This window comes from Pelophylax lessonae, assembly GCF_965119305.1.
Source record: "Pelophylax lessonae genome assembly, chromosome: 9".
NCBI classification, from domain to species: Eukaryota; Metazoa; Chordata; class Amphibia; order Anura; family Ranidae; genus Pelophylax; species Pelophylax lessonae.
In genome coordinates this window covers 95,510,999-95,527,899 of record NC_138776.1, presented here as the reverse complement: position 1 = coordinate 95,527,899, position 16,901 = coordinate 95,510,999, and the positions used below count along the sequence as shown (strand labels likewise).

General features: G+C 45.7%; 1 protein-coding gene across 3 annotated transcripts in view; it reads right to left on the bottom strand.

Moving 5' to 3' along the window:
• The window catches only part of CNNM2 (cyclin and CBS domain divalent metal cation transport mediator 2), a 269,756-nt gene that overhangs the window by 16,889 nt on the left and 235,966 nt on the right, over nt 1-16,901 (bottom strand). For 2 of the 3 annotated variants that reach the window (XM_082268397.1, XM_082268395.1), the window contains one exon: nt 31-93. The exons of the other annotated variant lie outside the window; for it this stretch is intronic. In XM_082268397.1, the coding sequence (XP_082124523.1) occupies nt 31-93 (63 nt within the window). The remainder of the gene's footprint in view (nt 1-30; nt 94-16,901) is intronic. 3 annotated transcript variants of the gene reach the window in all.

Sequence of the window (16,901 nt, the reverse complement as noted above, 5' to 3'; positions counted from 1 at the left end):
ATGAATTGAATAGAAACATGCATGATTTACCTGGAGAACCAGCTAACGATTCTGTTCTGCTGACAACAAAGGTACGAGACAGGGACAGAGGAACTGTAACCAAGGAGAGAAGAGATGAAAAACCATGAAAGGGTAACACCTGGAAACACTCTACACCAGTGGTCTCTCAGCTGGGAGAGCAGCCAACAAGCATAACAAGCCAATTTACAAGTGAAGCCTGCTCTTAAAAGAGAATGTTAAAATCATGTTTTAAGAGTTGAATTATGTAAGCTATGTGATACGATTGAAACACTTTTTTTCTAAATAGCACCACATTGTGCAGTCAACCTTCTTTCCTGTATATAAATGCCAAATATTTCTTAGACTTTTGTAGGCAAGGCTTGAACTAGGTTTTGGCATGGAATTATAGTTAGGTAGGTATTTAGACAAAAACAGGCAAAAAAAAAAAAAAAAAGATAACGAAGAGATTAACCTAATCAGAAACCTTTCCACCCCAAATACTTTAGTGTTCCCATTTCAGAATAGATACAGACAGGCCAGGTTAAAAAAAATAAATAAAATCTACACAAATTTGTAAATATCTGGTGTAGTGGTCTCCTTACAGATGAGAAAAACGGAATTTTTGTAAAATCTTACCTGTAAAATTCCTTTCTCTGAGTCCTCCGACAGTCGCCGCCTCTTCATATTCGTCACATATGGGGTATTAGACTTTGCTCCGAAGGAGTAGCTAGGCAACAGAATATGTTAACAATAAAGCTTTAACATATCCCACCCTCAAGGGGTGGTCCCCTCAGTCAATACCCTCCTACTTCCTGCAACCATATCTCAGTTTTAGTGGAATAGCAGTAGAGTATACATTCAAACCCCAAAAGAGGGGCGGGGGCGGCGACTGTCGGAGGACTCAGAGAAAGGAATTTTACAGGTAAGATTTTAAAAAAATTCCGTTTTCTCTTACGTCCTCCGACAGTCGCCGCCTCTTCATATTCGTCACATATGGGGACGTCCCAAAGCAGTGCAAACATGAGGGGTGGGAAACGCATCCGCGCCGAAAGGCAACGCAGTCTCCACATCAAAGAAAGGAACCTTACCAAAGGAAGGAAACCAGCTGGGCAACAGCAAAAATAAGTGCTCAACAGGAGCAACAACCCAGGAAAAGACAAAAAACCCAGGGGATACAAAAAACTATCCCAACAGCCAGGAGTCCCCACAAGGGACCCTAGGGAACAGCCGCACTAAGAACCTTGCGGCCAAAGGAAGCATCCGCCGATGCCTGAACATCTACTTTGTAGAATTTTGTGAAAGTGTGCACGGTCGACCAAGTCGCCGCCTTACACACCTGGGCTACAGAAGCCCCATGACGGCAGGCCCAAGACGTATTCAGAGATCTAGTAGAGTGCGCCTTCACAGGCACAGGGGGAACCTTCCCCTGCAAGGCATAGGCCTGTTCAATAGTCTGCCTGATCCATTTGGCGATGGTAGAGGCCGAAGCCGCCATGCCCTTCCGAGGACCCTCTGGAAGAACAAACAAGGAGTCCGTCTTACGAAAAGACTCAGTCGATTTAAGGTAAACCCTTATCGCCCGAACAACATCCAGAGAGTGCAATCTCATCTCCTTTGGATGTTTAGGCTTCGTGCACAACGAAGGCAAAACAATATCCTCGTTAAGATGGAATTCCGAAACTCGTTTCGGCAGAAAAGAAGGATTAGGTCGCAAGACCACCTTATCCAAATGAACAACCAGGTACGGAGACTTGCAGGACAAAGCCGCCAGTTCCGACACTCTGCGAGCCGAAGTGATCGCCACCAAAAAGGCGACCTTTTTGGACAACATAGACAACGAGATCTCCCTGATCTGTTCAAAAGGAGCACGTTGTAACACAGATAGAACGAGATTCAAGTCCCAAGGGGGCAAAGGATCCCTCCTAGGAGGAACCAGATGCCGCACACCCTGAATAAAGGTGCCAACCAAGGAGTTGGAAGCCACGGGACGTTGAAACAGAACGGCCAGCGCAGACACCTGACCCTTTATCGTAGCCAGCGCCAAACGCTGATCGACACCCGTCTGAAGGAAAGACAGCACACGGGAAACCAAGTACGTGCGGGGTGAAAACCCCCTGGACTCACACCAGGCAAAATATGCCTTCCAAGTACGGTAATAAACCTTCCCCGAGGAAGACTTCCTCGCGTTGATCAAAGTATGAACGACCTCTGGAGAGAGACCCTTCTCCTTCAGGACCTCGGTCTCAACAGCCAGGCCGTCAAAGCCAGCGACTGTAAAGCAGGATGGTAAATCGGTCCTTGAGACAATAGATCGTTTTGAAGAGGCAGACGCCAAGGGGCGTCGACCGCCAGATTCACAAGGTCTGCGTACCAGGACCGGCGAGGCCAGTCCGGTGCCACAAGAATCACCGTGCTGCGTTCCGAGTGTAACCTGCGAAGGAACCTGGACAGCAACTGAATCGGTGGAAACGCGTACATCAGCCTGTACTGATGCCACGGGGCCACTAACGCGTCCGACGCGTCTGCCCGAGGGTCGCGCGTCCTTGCCACAAACCTCTTCACCTTGTAGTTGAGGCGAGACGCGAACAGGTCCACATCTGGAAGACCCCACTTCGCGCACAACATCTGGAAGACAGCCGGGTGGAGAGACCATTCCCCCTGATCCAGGGTCTGGCGACTCAGATAGTCCGCCTGCCAGTTCTCCACTCCCGGAATGTGAACCGCCGTTATCGCCGGGACATGAGTCTCGGCCCAAGATAGAATGTCGGCCACTTCTCGAGCCGCTCGGGCACTCCTGGTGCCCCCTTGGTGGTTGATGTAGGCCACCGCCGTGGCATTGTCCGTCTGCACCCGAACCGGGCAGCCCTGCAGCCGGTCCGTCCAGCGATGAAGACAGAGCCTTATCGCACGCAATTCCAGAATGTTGATCGGGAGGGAAGACTCCCCCTCCGACCAGGTCCCCTGGGCGGACAGAACGCCCAGAACACCACCCCAGCCCGACAGGCTGGCATCCGTGGTGATTACCGTCCACGAGATCGGACGAAACGACTTGCCCCCGGACACCAACGGGGACTGGAGCCACCACAGAAGGTTTTCCCTGGTGCGATGACTCAACGAGATCTGAAGATCCAGAGATTGAGGTCGCCCGTCCCACCTGGACAGGATCTCCGCTTGGAGACCCCGCGTGTGAAACTGCGCGAAAGGAATCGCCTCGAAGGCCGAGACCATCAATCCCAGACACCTCATACACGTCCGCAGAGACGAGTGTGGAACGTCCCTGAGGGACCTGACTTCCTCCTGAAGAGTCCTGAGTTTGTCTTCCGGCAGGAAGACCTTCGCCTGCACCGAGTCCAGTATCATTCCCAGATAGGGGAGACGAACCGACGGACTCAGTGTCGACTTTGGAATATTTATCGTCCAACCAAACTCCTGCAGAGTTAGCATTGTGACAGACAGGTCCTCCTCCAGACCCTGTCTGGTCGCAGACCGAACCAGAATGTCGTCCAGATACCCCAGGACAGAAATGCCCTGGGCCCTCAATAATGCCAGAACCGGTGCAAGCACCTTGGTGAAGACCCGCGGAGCCGAGGCGAGACCAAAGGGCAACGCCACGAACTGGTAGTGATCCTCCGCAATGGCAAATCGAAGGTATCTCTGATGACCCTCGAATATGGGGATGTGAAGGTACGCATCCTTCAAATCGATGGAGGCCATGAATTCCCCCGGAACGAGGGCAGCCACCACCGAGCGCAGGGATTCCATGCGGAACTTGCGAACCCGCACAGAGCGGTTCAGAGCCTTCAAGTCCAGAATCGGACGAACCTTGCCCTCCTTCCTGGGCACGGTGAACAGATTGGAATAAAACCCCCGAAATCTGTCCCGATGAGGCACCGGAACCACCACTCCCTGAGCCCTCAGGTCCCGCACCGCCAGGTGCAGATCCCGCAGGCGCTCTGGAGACAGTTGAAGATTTGAGGGAAAAAATCTGCTCTCCGGCCGAGAGAGAAACTCGATCTTGTAACCAGATCGAACGATTTCCAGAACCCATCTGTCCCGCACACGGGCCAACCAGGGCTGAAGAAAACCGAGCAAGCGTCCCCCCACCCCAAAACTGGGTGAGGGCGCCCCTTCAGGCCGAACTGTTATGGGCTGCAGGTCCGGATTGGCCGGACTTCTGTTTCCCAGACCAGGGCTTCTTCTGAGAGCCTTGGCCTTTGAACGGTTTGCCCTTGTAGTGCGGCCGAAAGGCACGAAAGGACCCCTGAGGGGGCCGAAAATTAGCATGCTTCTTCCCAGAAGCCCCCTTAGCCTTGGGGAAATGGGGCAAGAGAGTGCTCTTACCCCCGGTGATCCCCTTAATCAACACATCCAGGGACTCCCCAAAAAGGCGAGACCCATCATAAGGCAGATTGGCTAAGGTCTTACGTGAAGATTGGTCCACCGACCAACATTTCAACCAAACCAGACGGCGAGACAACACCGCCACGCTGTGCACACGTGCAGCCAACGGAATCAGGTCCAGGTCCGCATCACACAGATACATGACACCCTGGTGGATCTGATCCACCATATCCAGGGTCGCTGCCGAGGCCGAATCGGCCACTAGGACGCGCCTAAGCATCTGCGTCCAACTTGCGATCGCCTGGGCCGCCATGAGAGAAGCAAACAGAGCCTTAAGCATAGAACCCGTAACAGAATAAGTATGACGGGCAAGAGACTCCAGTCTCCTATCCGTGGCATCACGGAAAACAGGGGAACCCTCTGCAGGAATCGCAGCGGCTTTGTTCAAAACCGCAATTGCATGATCCACTGGCGGAGGCACACACCACCGTTCATCAGTGGCAGGCGAGAAAGGATAACGCAGCTTGAATTTACTTGGTACCGCAAAAGGCTTGCGCAGATCGCGCCATTGATCCTTAACAGCGCGCTGAAAATCAGCATTGCAGGGAAAAACCTGCGGCGTCCTGCGTTTCCTCTGCGTCCCATAAGCCGCCAAGGCAGCGGGGGGACACACTTCGTCCTGCAAACGTAGCGTCTGCTTAATGGAAGCAATCAACTCATCCATGATTGCAAGCTCTTCAGGCGAGCCAGGGGGAGAATTATCAACCCCCTCAACTTCAGCCTCTACCTCAGACCCCACTAGATCAAGAGAGGAGCGGGACCCCGATAAGGAGGTCCCTGCCAGAACAGCCCCATCACCTTCACCCTCAGAATCAGAGGACAGAGCAACTCTGGGCCGTTTAGTAGATTGAGCAGCCACCAGCATTTGCACCTGGGCAGCAAGGCCAGCCACAATAGCGGCTAAATCCCCCCCTGGGGGGGAAACAGCGGTCCCCTGGCTTTCCACCAATACTGTAGGAAACTTGCCCTCCTGAGAATCCATTGCCCCTGTAATGCCAGACAACCAAGGGTTAACTGCCCCCTTTTAGCAAGCGCGGCAAGCGCAGCCCACCGCACCACACTCCGGCACAATGAGACCCCCACAGGGAATATACAAACTGAATACAGGCAATGGATAGCAAGAACAGAAGGATAAAACCTGAGGAGACCCCGCTGCTGCTGCTGCCTCGATCGGTGTTCCTGGAAAGAGGAAGTGATGCTGCCAGGGCGCTCTAAGTAAGCCTATGGAGGCTACAAGAAAATGGCCGCCGTGCATGTAAACCATGCGGCCGGAGCGAGCGCCGGTAAAATGGCGTCGTTTGGCGCCGAAAACGCCGCTCCACAGTGCATAAAAACACACACATTACATCCCAATATAAGGATACATGTTAGATCGCCGCAGCGATCGCTGTATATGCCCAAACATGCCAAGAAAAAACATGCCCCACAGCACACAGCTTCTCACACTGCCCAGCCTGACACACACAGTGTCATACAGCTCCCCCCCCCCTTGCAGCCCACAGCATGCAGCCGAGAGATAGGGAGACAAGCAGTGTGATTAAAGGCAGGTTACACAGTCCCAGACTGAGACCCTCCCAGACAGACAGGTCCCCACATAAATACACTTACCTCACATGGCGTGGGGAACCCGCACAGGCGAACAAGCCGCTGCACATGAGGCAGGGAGAGTCGCAATTCAAGACGCACACAATGGAGGTTAAGAAACCGCACAGCGTCCGGTGAGGTAGCCACCTCACCAATCATCCCTGCACCGAACAGGGATGGGTCGTTCACTGTGCCAGGAGCGTTACCTGGCTGAACGCTCGATGGCAGACTGGGAAGCCACTGACCCACGACCTGCGACCAGGGGGATCAGCCCGAGACCCAGTCCGCATGATCCTCTTCGTCCGAAGAACTAACTAATGCTGACAAAAATAACAGCTAAGTAAAGATAGAGAGAAAACTCAAACAAAATATTAAAAAGAAGAAAGAGTCTGGGACAGGAAGTCCCAGCACAGAGAGAGCCAGCCACTCCTGACAAGCTAGACATTAAAACTGAGATATGGTTGCAGGAAGTAGGAGGGTATTGACTGAGGGGACCACCCCTTGAGGGTGGGATATGTTAAAGCTTTATTGTTAACATATTCTGTTGCCTAGCTACTCCTTCGGAGCAAAGTCTAATACCCCATATGTGACGAATATGAAGAGGCGGCGACTGTCGGAGGACGTAAGAGAAAGTTACTTTTTCAATTACAATGCAAATAAAATCTCTTGATGCATATAACTTTTCATTATAAAAAACATAGGTTTATTTAATTTTCACATGCATATGAAAAGAAAAGTTTAAAATTAAACCGGTCACTAAACTGATGATATTTGTGTTTAAAGCAATAAGGCTATTAGACAATATAGAAAAACACAATACAGTATGTGTACACTAGAAATGCAGTCATTAAAATTACACTAGTGAGTTTCCTAAATGTGCAGCATTCAGTAAACTCTAAAAAACCGGCTTTCACATCAGTAAAAAAAAATGCATTCTGAATGGTTGGTATGGTTACTGCATTTTGCACCTTTAAAAAACAACCTGGTAGATGCTTTCTTTAGTGTAGTACAGTCCAGAAGACGTGATATATTTAAAGAAGAACTTTACCTTTTAAAAAAAAAAAAAAAAATTAAATGCACAACATTTTGCAAGTAAAAAAAAATGTGCATTTATTTTGTTACATTGGAGCCTGTAAAGCATTGCACTCTCAATCAGCAGATCCAGGTGCAATGCAAGGATCCTGCAGACCATCAGTACACTGTCTGCCCATACCTCCCATACAGGCGGACAGTTGACGAAGTCCAGTAAGAATCAGTGAACTACGAGGGCAGTTGTCAAAATGAGAGATCGGGGGTCGTGGGGCAGATGCACTATTGTAACATGTTAAACCCAAAACATGTTACAAAGGCTCCTACATGTTTTCTGTATTTTTTTTTTATTTTATTCTCAAATTAAATGTATTTATTTTTTTCAATGGATATGACCGTGGGGCATTGTACCTTGTTACGCTCTTTCATTATGTTCTCTATGGTTATTTTTTTTTTTTATGCAATTCGTTTTTATTGAAAAACAAACTTTTTCACAAATAATCAAAGGTTACAGTGTACAGCGCAGTAAAAAGAGCATGAAATAAGCAAATGCTCCAAACAATGGAGGATGATGCGGAATGTTTAAGACCGTCATTTGGTAAATCATTTAGCATACCATAGCCAAAACTGGGGTGCAAAGAAAAAAGAGGGGTAGTGGTGGGGGGGGGGGGTTTGGTACCATTACTAAAAAGATCAAAATCATAATACACATCAAGGTTTTCGTCGATATTCAATTATGCCATAAGTTCCAATAGCTATCGTACGCCTGTCCCCGTCCATTTATTTAAGCCAGCAATTTTTCATATACTGAATTCACCTTGACCATGCCAATCACTTCTGAAGCGTTGGGCGCAAGGTTCGACTTCCAGTTTCTGGTAATGAGAATTCTGGCAGCTAGCAAAATATGTGTAACTATCCTAGTAGCTTCCGGAGGATATCTATCAATGCCTAAGTTAAGTATAGCCAAGGCTGGAGAAGGTGGGGACAGCACGCCGGTGACCGCAGAAATCAAGCAGAATACTGAGTTCCAAAAGCTTTTCAGATTTTTACAAGACCAAATAACATGTATAATATGGCCGACCATCCCACACTCCCTCCAGCACAAGGGGGAGTGCGTCTTGCTAAATTTAGAAATCCTATAGGAGGTTAGATACCACCTCAATACTATTTTCTGGAACAGTGCCCAGTGATTCACACATTTGGATGCCATGTATACAGAGTTCATAGCTTTACGCCATTGTGCCTCACTGAAAACCATGCCCAGGTCCGAATCCCATTTATGATAAGGGAGAGTTTTGACAAAATATAATAATTATATATAATAATTATAATTATTATATATAATATTATAAAAGAAAGAAACCCCTTTCGCTTTAGGGTGAGAGGATGTAAAAAAGGACCAGCATTGTGAAGATAAGGAGATACTGGCTGAGGCTAGGGACCCCACAAAATGGGACACCTGTATATAAGAGTACAGTTCCGATTGTGGGAGCTGAAACTCCTGTTGGAGTTGCGAGAAAGGTTTAATAGAATCTTTGGTTAATTTGTCGCCGAGTGAAGTTACTCCCAAGGCGAGCCATTTGCGTAATGAGAGGTTTGGAATTAGTACCGTAGTTCTAAGGTGCGAAGCGGAATGAGCAAAGATGTGTTGGGGGAGGAAGGAGCAACCGTCGAGTGAAGTGTACGCCATGCCGTTAGGGAAGCCTGTGCTGTTAAGGGAAGGCCCTTAAGTGAATGCAGGTTCCATATATCTGCAAGAAGCAGCTCGTAGAGGGACAGGGTCTGACAGAGAGCACTCTCCATCGCGGGCCACAGCACATCAGTTTGGGGAGAGATCCATTGATGTAACTGTGTCAATTGGGTGGCCAGGAGATATCACCAAGATCAACCATGCCCATACCTCCGGCCGCTCTATGTTTGCAAAGCAGGATATGGGAGCTGCGGGGCTTCAGTTTGTGCCACACAAAGGATTTTAGTATAGTGGTAAGTGCTTTAAGAAAGTGGGGATGTAGAGGGACTGGTACGGTCCTAAATAGATACAAAATTTGAGGGAGCAATCTCATTTTTAAGGCGGCAAGGTGCTCTGACCAGGACAGGATAACTTTTGACATGCGTTGGCAGTCTGAAGTTAATCTGGCGATCAAAGGGAGGTTGTTAGCATCAGCTAGTTGGGATGGCTTAGGAGTGAGACGGATACCAAGATAAGGAACGTAGTCCTTGCTTCAAGTATAAGGGAACATATGTTGGATCTTAGCTCTGAGGGTGTGTCCCACCCCAAGATCAAAGATTTAGTAAAGTTGACCTTATAGTAGGAAATACCACTAAACTGAACTAAAAGATCATGAGTAGTCCCCAGGGAAGTGAGTGGATCAGTTAAAAAAATTATAACGTCATCTGCGAAAAGATTTAATTTGTGCGATTACATTGGAAGCCTTTAATAGGAGGAGCAGACCTAATTGCTTTGGCTAGTGGCTCAATAAGTAAAATTAAAAATGGACGGGGACAGGGGGCATCCCTGCCTAGTGCCATTGGAGATTGGGAACTCCCGGGATAGTGTATTAGATGTGTACACTCTGTACAATCGTTTTTTGCATATAACCCCAGTGTATACGGTCGAATGCCTTCTCCGCGTCCAGTGACAGCAGCAGAGAAGGCACCCGACCTGCAGCAGCGCATTCCAGGGTCAGTATCACCCGCCTCGTAGTGTCCCAAGCTTGGCGCCCAGCTACAAAGCCAGATTGGTCCGGCTTAATTAAGACAGGTAGTACAGATGCTAACCTGTTCGCCACTAATTTAGCGTAAATTTTAAGATCGGTATTCAATAAAGATATTGGCCGAAAATTGGCTGGGGTTTTTGGTTCCTTGCCCGGTTTCAGCAATGTTACAATGTAGGCTTGCAGCATTTCTGAGGGAAAGGAGGCAGAGGACACTACAGCTTCAAATACACGGCTCAACGGGGGAAGGAGAATTGATTGAAAGTGTTTGTAATAATCATTAGACAGGCCATCTGGGCAGGGGGACTTCCCTGCAGGTAAAGAACAAATTACATTCGCCAATTCTAGAGGGGTGAAGGGCGCGTTCAGGACCTCTAATTGAGCTTCCGTCAAGGACGGCAGTTGAACAGAGGATAAAAATGCATCCATTTGAGAATCTAGGGGTTGGGGAGTGGTGGAGTCTTGGTTCAAGTTGTACAATGAGCTGTAATAGTCAGCAAAGGAGTCTGCTATGGCTTTGGGGTGGATAATTTTTTGGTTGGTGTGTGTTGCAAGGAGATGGTAAATTCTGGTTTGCGTCCTCTTAGCCTTCAGACGGGCTGCTAAAAATTTCCCTGCACGGTTACCTGATGAATATGCTGTGAGTTTTAGAGCTTTAAAATGTTTGTCATATTGTTCCACTAAAAGTGTCGTCCCCTATGGTTATTTACAGTTTACCTGCCTGATGCTATTTGTGATTGCGCTATGTTATCTCTGCCTTTTCTGTACTGTCCCATTTGTACTATTTTGCACATAAATCCTAAAAAAAACAAAACAACACAAAAAACTTTGTGTACATAGTGAAATAAAGGCACAATGTTTGAAAAATGTATATACTGTGAGAGAAGTGTCAAAACACTTTTGAACCACAAGATGTCACTATAACTAGGGATGCACCGAAATTTCGGCCACCGAAATTTTCGGCCGAAAATGAGCCTATCCCATTTCGGCCGAAAATAGGTTAAAAGTGCCGAAATTAATGGCCGCCGTGAGGAAGGAGGAGGGCGCAGCGCAGGTTTGAAAAGTCCCTGATTCTCCTGTCCGTAGGATAGGAGAATCAGTCTTTTCAATTTGGCTGCAGCCGAGCGGAGCGTCTGTGACACCTCGTCTCTCACACAGCCCAGCAGCGAGCAGTTCTCACCCCTCCCAGACACGGACAGGAGAGGAGAAAGACTCACACAGCTCATCCTCCTCCCCCCTCCCACCCCAGGTTTTCTGTGTCTGCCCGGGGCCGCCCACTCTCCTATCTCGACGTATGTGCAGGACAGAGAGAGGGATGTGGGCGGAAAATATGAAGAACAGCAAGCAGCTACACATTCCAAGCCTCATGATACCTGAGCCATGCAGCCTCTGCCTCGTCCTCGGACCTTGAATGAGTGAGCACTGCATTTACACTTTTCATTACACTGTCCCCATCTCCCTCCCTTGTCTCCCCTATCTGCCCCCCCCCTTCTGTTCTTCCAAGTTCCATTGAGCACTTATGCAACCATAAAAAATTGACTGCTTTTTTTTATTTGTTTGATCATTATGCTGAGGCAGCTTACATATGGAATTAGTATTATGCAGCATGAGGGGTTAATGTATTGTCACTACTGCATTAGTGACCAACCAGTGGCAGTTAATTAACCCCTTTGTGCTGCATTAGTGCAACCAGTGGTAATTAACACTGATACTGGTTGCACTAATGCAGCATAAAGGGGTTTATTAACTGCCACTGGTCGGTCACTAATTCATCAGTGACCAGCAGTGGCAATACATTAACCCCTCATGCTGCATAATACAAATACCATTGGTAATTAAATTAACCTCTTGCCAACCCATCACAGTACATATACTGTGACAGGGTGGCAGCGACAGGTGTACGTCGCTGCCTGTTTTTGGTGTATGCCCCTCTTCTATCTGTTAAAATTTTTTTGGGGAAAAAGTCATTTTCGGTTTCGGTTTCGGTTTTCGGCCAAAGGCATCCTGCATTTTCGGTTTCGGTTTCGGCCCAAAATTTTCATTTCGGTGCATCCCTAACTATAACCTTTACTGAAAACGTCAAATTATTCTTCACATTACAGACCAATATTTGTTCTATCTAGAAATACATGAATCTGAAGAAGCCAAGTAAAATGGATTAAAAAAAAAATAGAAAAAAAAAGGCGTAATCTAGAGAGCATGCAACCATTCTCTAATGCTTTACGATTTTCACTCTATATTACCTTGTATTACTTTTGCACTACCAACACTATGGAAACGTCATTTTCACCTACAACACAAAACCTAGTTTCTAGTGATTAAAAGATTTACACCAAAAGCTGACATTAAAAGCATACAGTAAGCATACAACATGTCAAGCCCAAAAAGTTCTGGCTACTTTTGAAGAGAGTAGGGAAGGATTAGAATTGTATAGTTGGAACCTGCTGTTTGGGGCTCTGTTACAGAGATTTCACCTCATTTGATGCCCTGGTGACAATGTTTTACCAGAAATGTGCGGGAAATCACCTATGGCAAACATTAGACAAACACCCCAGACCAAATGTTACAGAATTCCAAAAAAAGCCAATGTTTGGGGGGCCAAGCACAACCCCCTTTTATCAAGGCTTGAGGATAAACAAGAACTTGAATGGACTCAAGAAATCGCTTTATTTTAATCTTTATAGGAATGGTGTAAGTGAATCAGGGGTATCTATAATTAGTGGTGTCTCTGGTAATGACAGTAATAGGCTATTACTGCCAATAAAGCTGGCATCACTAGAGACAATATGGTCCTAGTTTACTATTCCGGCACCAAAGACCTTATTCTTATCCGCTCTCCCAATTCCTGTCTTCTTTGCCCCAAAACACCTCTAGAACAATGCTGTTTGATGATTAAAATTGGTGACTACTTAGGGCTTTTTTTAAATGTTCAAGAAACTGATTTAGGGAGAAGGCGAAGCTTGGCTTTTTAGCTGAACCTCTAATATTACAATCCCCTATTTTTTCCACCCTAACAATAATCCGCTAGAGAACAAACCACACATCATCTCTATTAACATGCCCACTATCACATTTATATAGATTTGACTTTGGAAAGTTTATAATTTTGACAGCTGCAATGTTTGCTGGGTATTATTAGTAACTCACAATGGGTTTCATTAGATGCCTGAAGTCTTCATAAAAGTAAATCGCAGCAAAAGTGAACACTGGCAATTTATTTCTTACATGCAGACAACTTCTAGCCCTGTTTATTGTTTCAAATGCTATTACCAAAGCCAACATTGAGGGAAATGTACCGGTGATACATGTCTTCACAGTAGGTGATCTAATACAGAATTCACACCAGAATGAAACGTTTATATATTTGCATTAAGTTTTGCTGAATTGTGCTGCAAGACAACATTTGAATTGCCTTGAATGAGACAGCAGGTCAACTCACTCAAAACGCCACATGCAGGATGTTCGTTAGGATCAATCGGAATGATTACTAAAGAGTAAAAGCTGTTCCCTTAGCAAAGTGTAAGCTGGCAAATAAAGTGAACAGTTCACCTTAACTACCCAATCATGGGTGAGGGAAAGTAAAAAAAAAAACAGGATTATTGTCAGTACTTGATTGGGTATTCAAAGTAAACAGGACCACTTTATTTACTTATACAGGCCATACATGGGTCGAATTCCTGTTCAAAAAGTTGTGTGTTTTAAAATCCGATGTTGCTACCATTGATTTTATAATTCGACCAACCAAGCCTTCACCTCATTTTATGGAAAAGAAGATTTGTGGCCAGGAATATTTTTTTCTATCCAGGTCACAGCTCATGTGCATTTCTCTTTTGATTATATTTCTAGCACAATTCTCCCACCAAAAATTAGAAACTTATTCGTTTTTCAAAAAATTTCCAATGTGCTCGATCACTCAAATTTGATGCCCGCATGAAAATTGGCCTTTGCTGCGGCCCCACTAATAGTCGAAAATCGAACGATTTTTCGAACTAATAATTGTTCAGAATTTGACACATGTTTGGCCAGCCTTTCATTTACTTGGCTAAGTGACTAGCTATTACTTCTAGTGAAGCAACCCCAATATGGCAGTGTGGACAAAGTATTGATTTTCTCATGCCCGTGTATTTATGTCTGCACTGGGAAATGCAGCAGTATGTAGAACTTACGACATGAAGTGCTTCAGGATGCTTTTTGACATGATAGAATTACTCTACTCACAAACAAACCGTTTATTTCAGTAGAGAGCTTAATAATTGGGAGTAATATACCGTATTTTCCAGCGTGCAAGACGACCCCTCTATTACATGATCTACCAGTAATACTTATACTTAGGTTACCTTGGAGATATTATACTCGGCGTATAAGACGACCTCCCATTTTTGGGGGATTTTTTTGAGGTTCAAAAGTAGTCTTATATGCCAGAAAATACAGTAATAAAAAAGCTGTAGTTTGCACTTTACCTTTTAACTATTAAGAGGGTTAAAGATACATCTGTGGCTAAATTAGAAAAAATAAAAATAAATTAAAGTGACACTACACAATAAGACTATTTTAGAATCATGCCTAGATATTTCTATTAAAGCTGTACTAAATTTTTCATTAAATGCTTTCTTATTTCAGCTCCCCAAAGCACACACTTTCCATCACTTCTGTTGCTTTACAAAAAGAAGTGCGTTTTACTTGTAGTCAAGTGCCATGCTCTATGCACAGTACAGATCCCAGAATCAATTGCACCCCTTTATTCCGTCCACTACACCCCTCTTCCATGATCTAGAAAAAAAAAATGTAAGTTTGCAGTCCATCTCGGGAGTGGGCATGAGAGGGTGGCTATGTTCCCATGTACAGTGGGTTCATCAAGAATTAATGTAACCACCCTCTAGCAGTAAGCCACATAGCAAAAACATAACAAATAGAAAAAAATAGAATTTTTGGTTTACCTGGAAAATTATTTTCTTGGAAAACATCAAAAAAGACACTCAGCTAGACTTCAGTTTTGTAGTAAGAAATGAGGAACTCAAGCTAGAGGGGAGGGATCTCTGTGATGTATATTACAGGACTCCATATGCGTGACTACTTTGGACATCAATAACACTGAACGAGGGTGGGAAACACAGCAACAAGGCCAACATGCCCAAATCCCTGTTAAAATACAGGGTTCCCCCACTACAAATCCATCTGCAAAACCTTTTTCCCAAAGCTGACATCTGCAAAGGACCATAGGCCTCTGAAATAGCATTGAGAAAGGCAAAATCTGTCTGTTAATGGTGTTCAGAGACCTCTCCACACCAGACTGGGGAAAAGCCAAAATTTAACCAGCAACATATTATTGGGGATGAAACCTATGTGCTTTACACCATGTGAAATAGGCCTTTCACATACATTGGCACACTTTCCTGGAATTCAACATTCTAGTCTTGAGGAGGGTAGGAAAAACAGAAACACCCCTATTCCTCAGAACTTAGGCTTTAACAGCCATGCTGTCAAAGCCATCAATTGTAAAGCAGAATAGGAGATCAGATGCAGTGACAGGAAAGCTGGACAATTATGAGGAGCTCACATCTGCCAAGATAATTTCAATGTTGGTATACTACATTCTTCTTGGCTAAGTCGATGCAATCAGAATTACTGGAATACCCTCCACTTTTACCTTGTGCAACAGCAAAGATAGAAGCTGAAGTGGGGGAAAGTCCAGTTTATTGCTTAAGAGCACTTTCTCCCAGATTCAGCTGTTGACGGTTGAGAAAATCTGCAAGACAATTTTCCACGGCAGGAAAGCGCACACTGGAGATGTTTAAAATGTGAGGATCAGCCCAAGACAAGAGCAGGTCTGCTTCCTCCTAAGCTGCAAAATGCTTGAAGGTGGCTAAAATCTTCATCAGCACCTGCTTGCAGGTTAAGGGGCTTTCTAAAGACCTCAAGGATAGCATCCAGGCTTGAAAAGACAGGCATTTTTCCTGCCAGAGTATAACATTCACCTGCGTCATATTGAGAGCTTGAGTCAAAACCAAGGCTGACTTCTAAAGGTTCAGTACCCAGAGGAACCCCTCTGGGACCTGTACCATCACATTTTTCAAAGTACATTGCTCCCTTAGAAGCAGGTCGTATAGGTACCCCCTCCCCCTTGGAGCCTCCCCAGGACCTCAACAACCGCAGAACCAAAGCCAACACATTTGTAAAGACCCTGGTGGCAGTGAAGAAGCCAAAGAGAAATTCTATAAACTGATAGTGGTGATCCACTACTGTGAAATGCAGAAACCATTTGTGAGAATCTGCAGGTAGGTGTCCTTGATTTCCCCTGAAGCCCCGTTGATGAAGCAATCAATGAGAGGGTGGATTCCATTGAGAATTTTTATATTTTTAGGAACTTGTTGAGACCCTTGAGGTGTAGAATAGGCTGGATGTTTCAGTTTGACTTGGGAACCATAAACAAGTTGGAACAGAAGACTTTGGAGCTTTCTTCTGCCGGCACAGATGCAATGGCTCCTTGGACAGTGGTCTTTCTAGGGCTGTGATGACATCTTGCACTGAAGTCTTTCTTTCCAGGGTCACAAAGAAAACCACCCTTTTTTTTGGATTTGAAGCACAAAGTGTGGAGTGAGAGGACAATGAACTGCAGCATGCAGCTTCTCAATACCATGCTGCAAATCCAATTGTTTGAGAATTCAGGTGTCCAAGCAGCCAGTAAGGGCCAATATATGTCCCCCACTCACGAGTAGGGATTTCTCTTCACTGTGAGGATTTCCCATCGGAACTGGAGGACTTAGGGGTCTTGTTCTTATTTAACTGCAATATAGGCTTTTGCTTAGAGTCCGTGGCTGGTTGCTTACGAAAGGAACTCCTCTTGTAGGTGTCACTGGTTTCTATCTTCTTTAGGGGCAAGAACATGATTTTGGATGTAGGCACCCAAGGATGATCCAAACAAGCATTCACCCTCTAAGGGCAGCTTCTTTTCTTCTTACAGAGAAGTTCCACTGACACTTAAACCAGAGTATCCCCCTATGTGGACAGATATAGTGCACATTTGCGAAAGCTGCCTTTTGAAGCCTTTTAAGGAATCAACCGATAAACCTAATGCTCTTGGAAAGTCATCCAGGAGCTGCCAAATGGCAGGATCTTCTGGGATTTAATCCTGTGGAATGGAGCATATGCGTTATCCAAACTTTTAAAAGACTG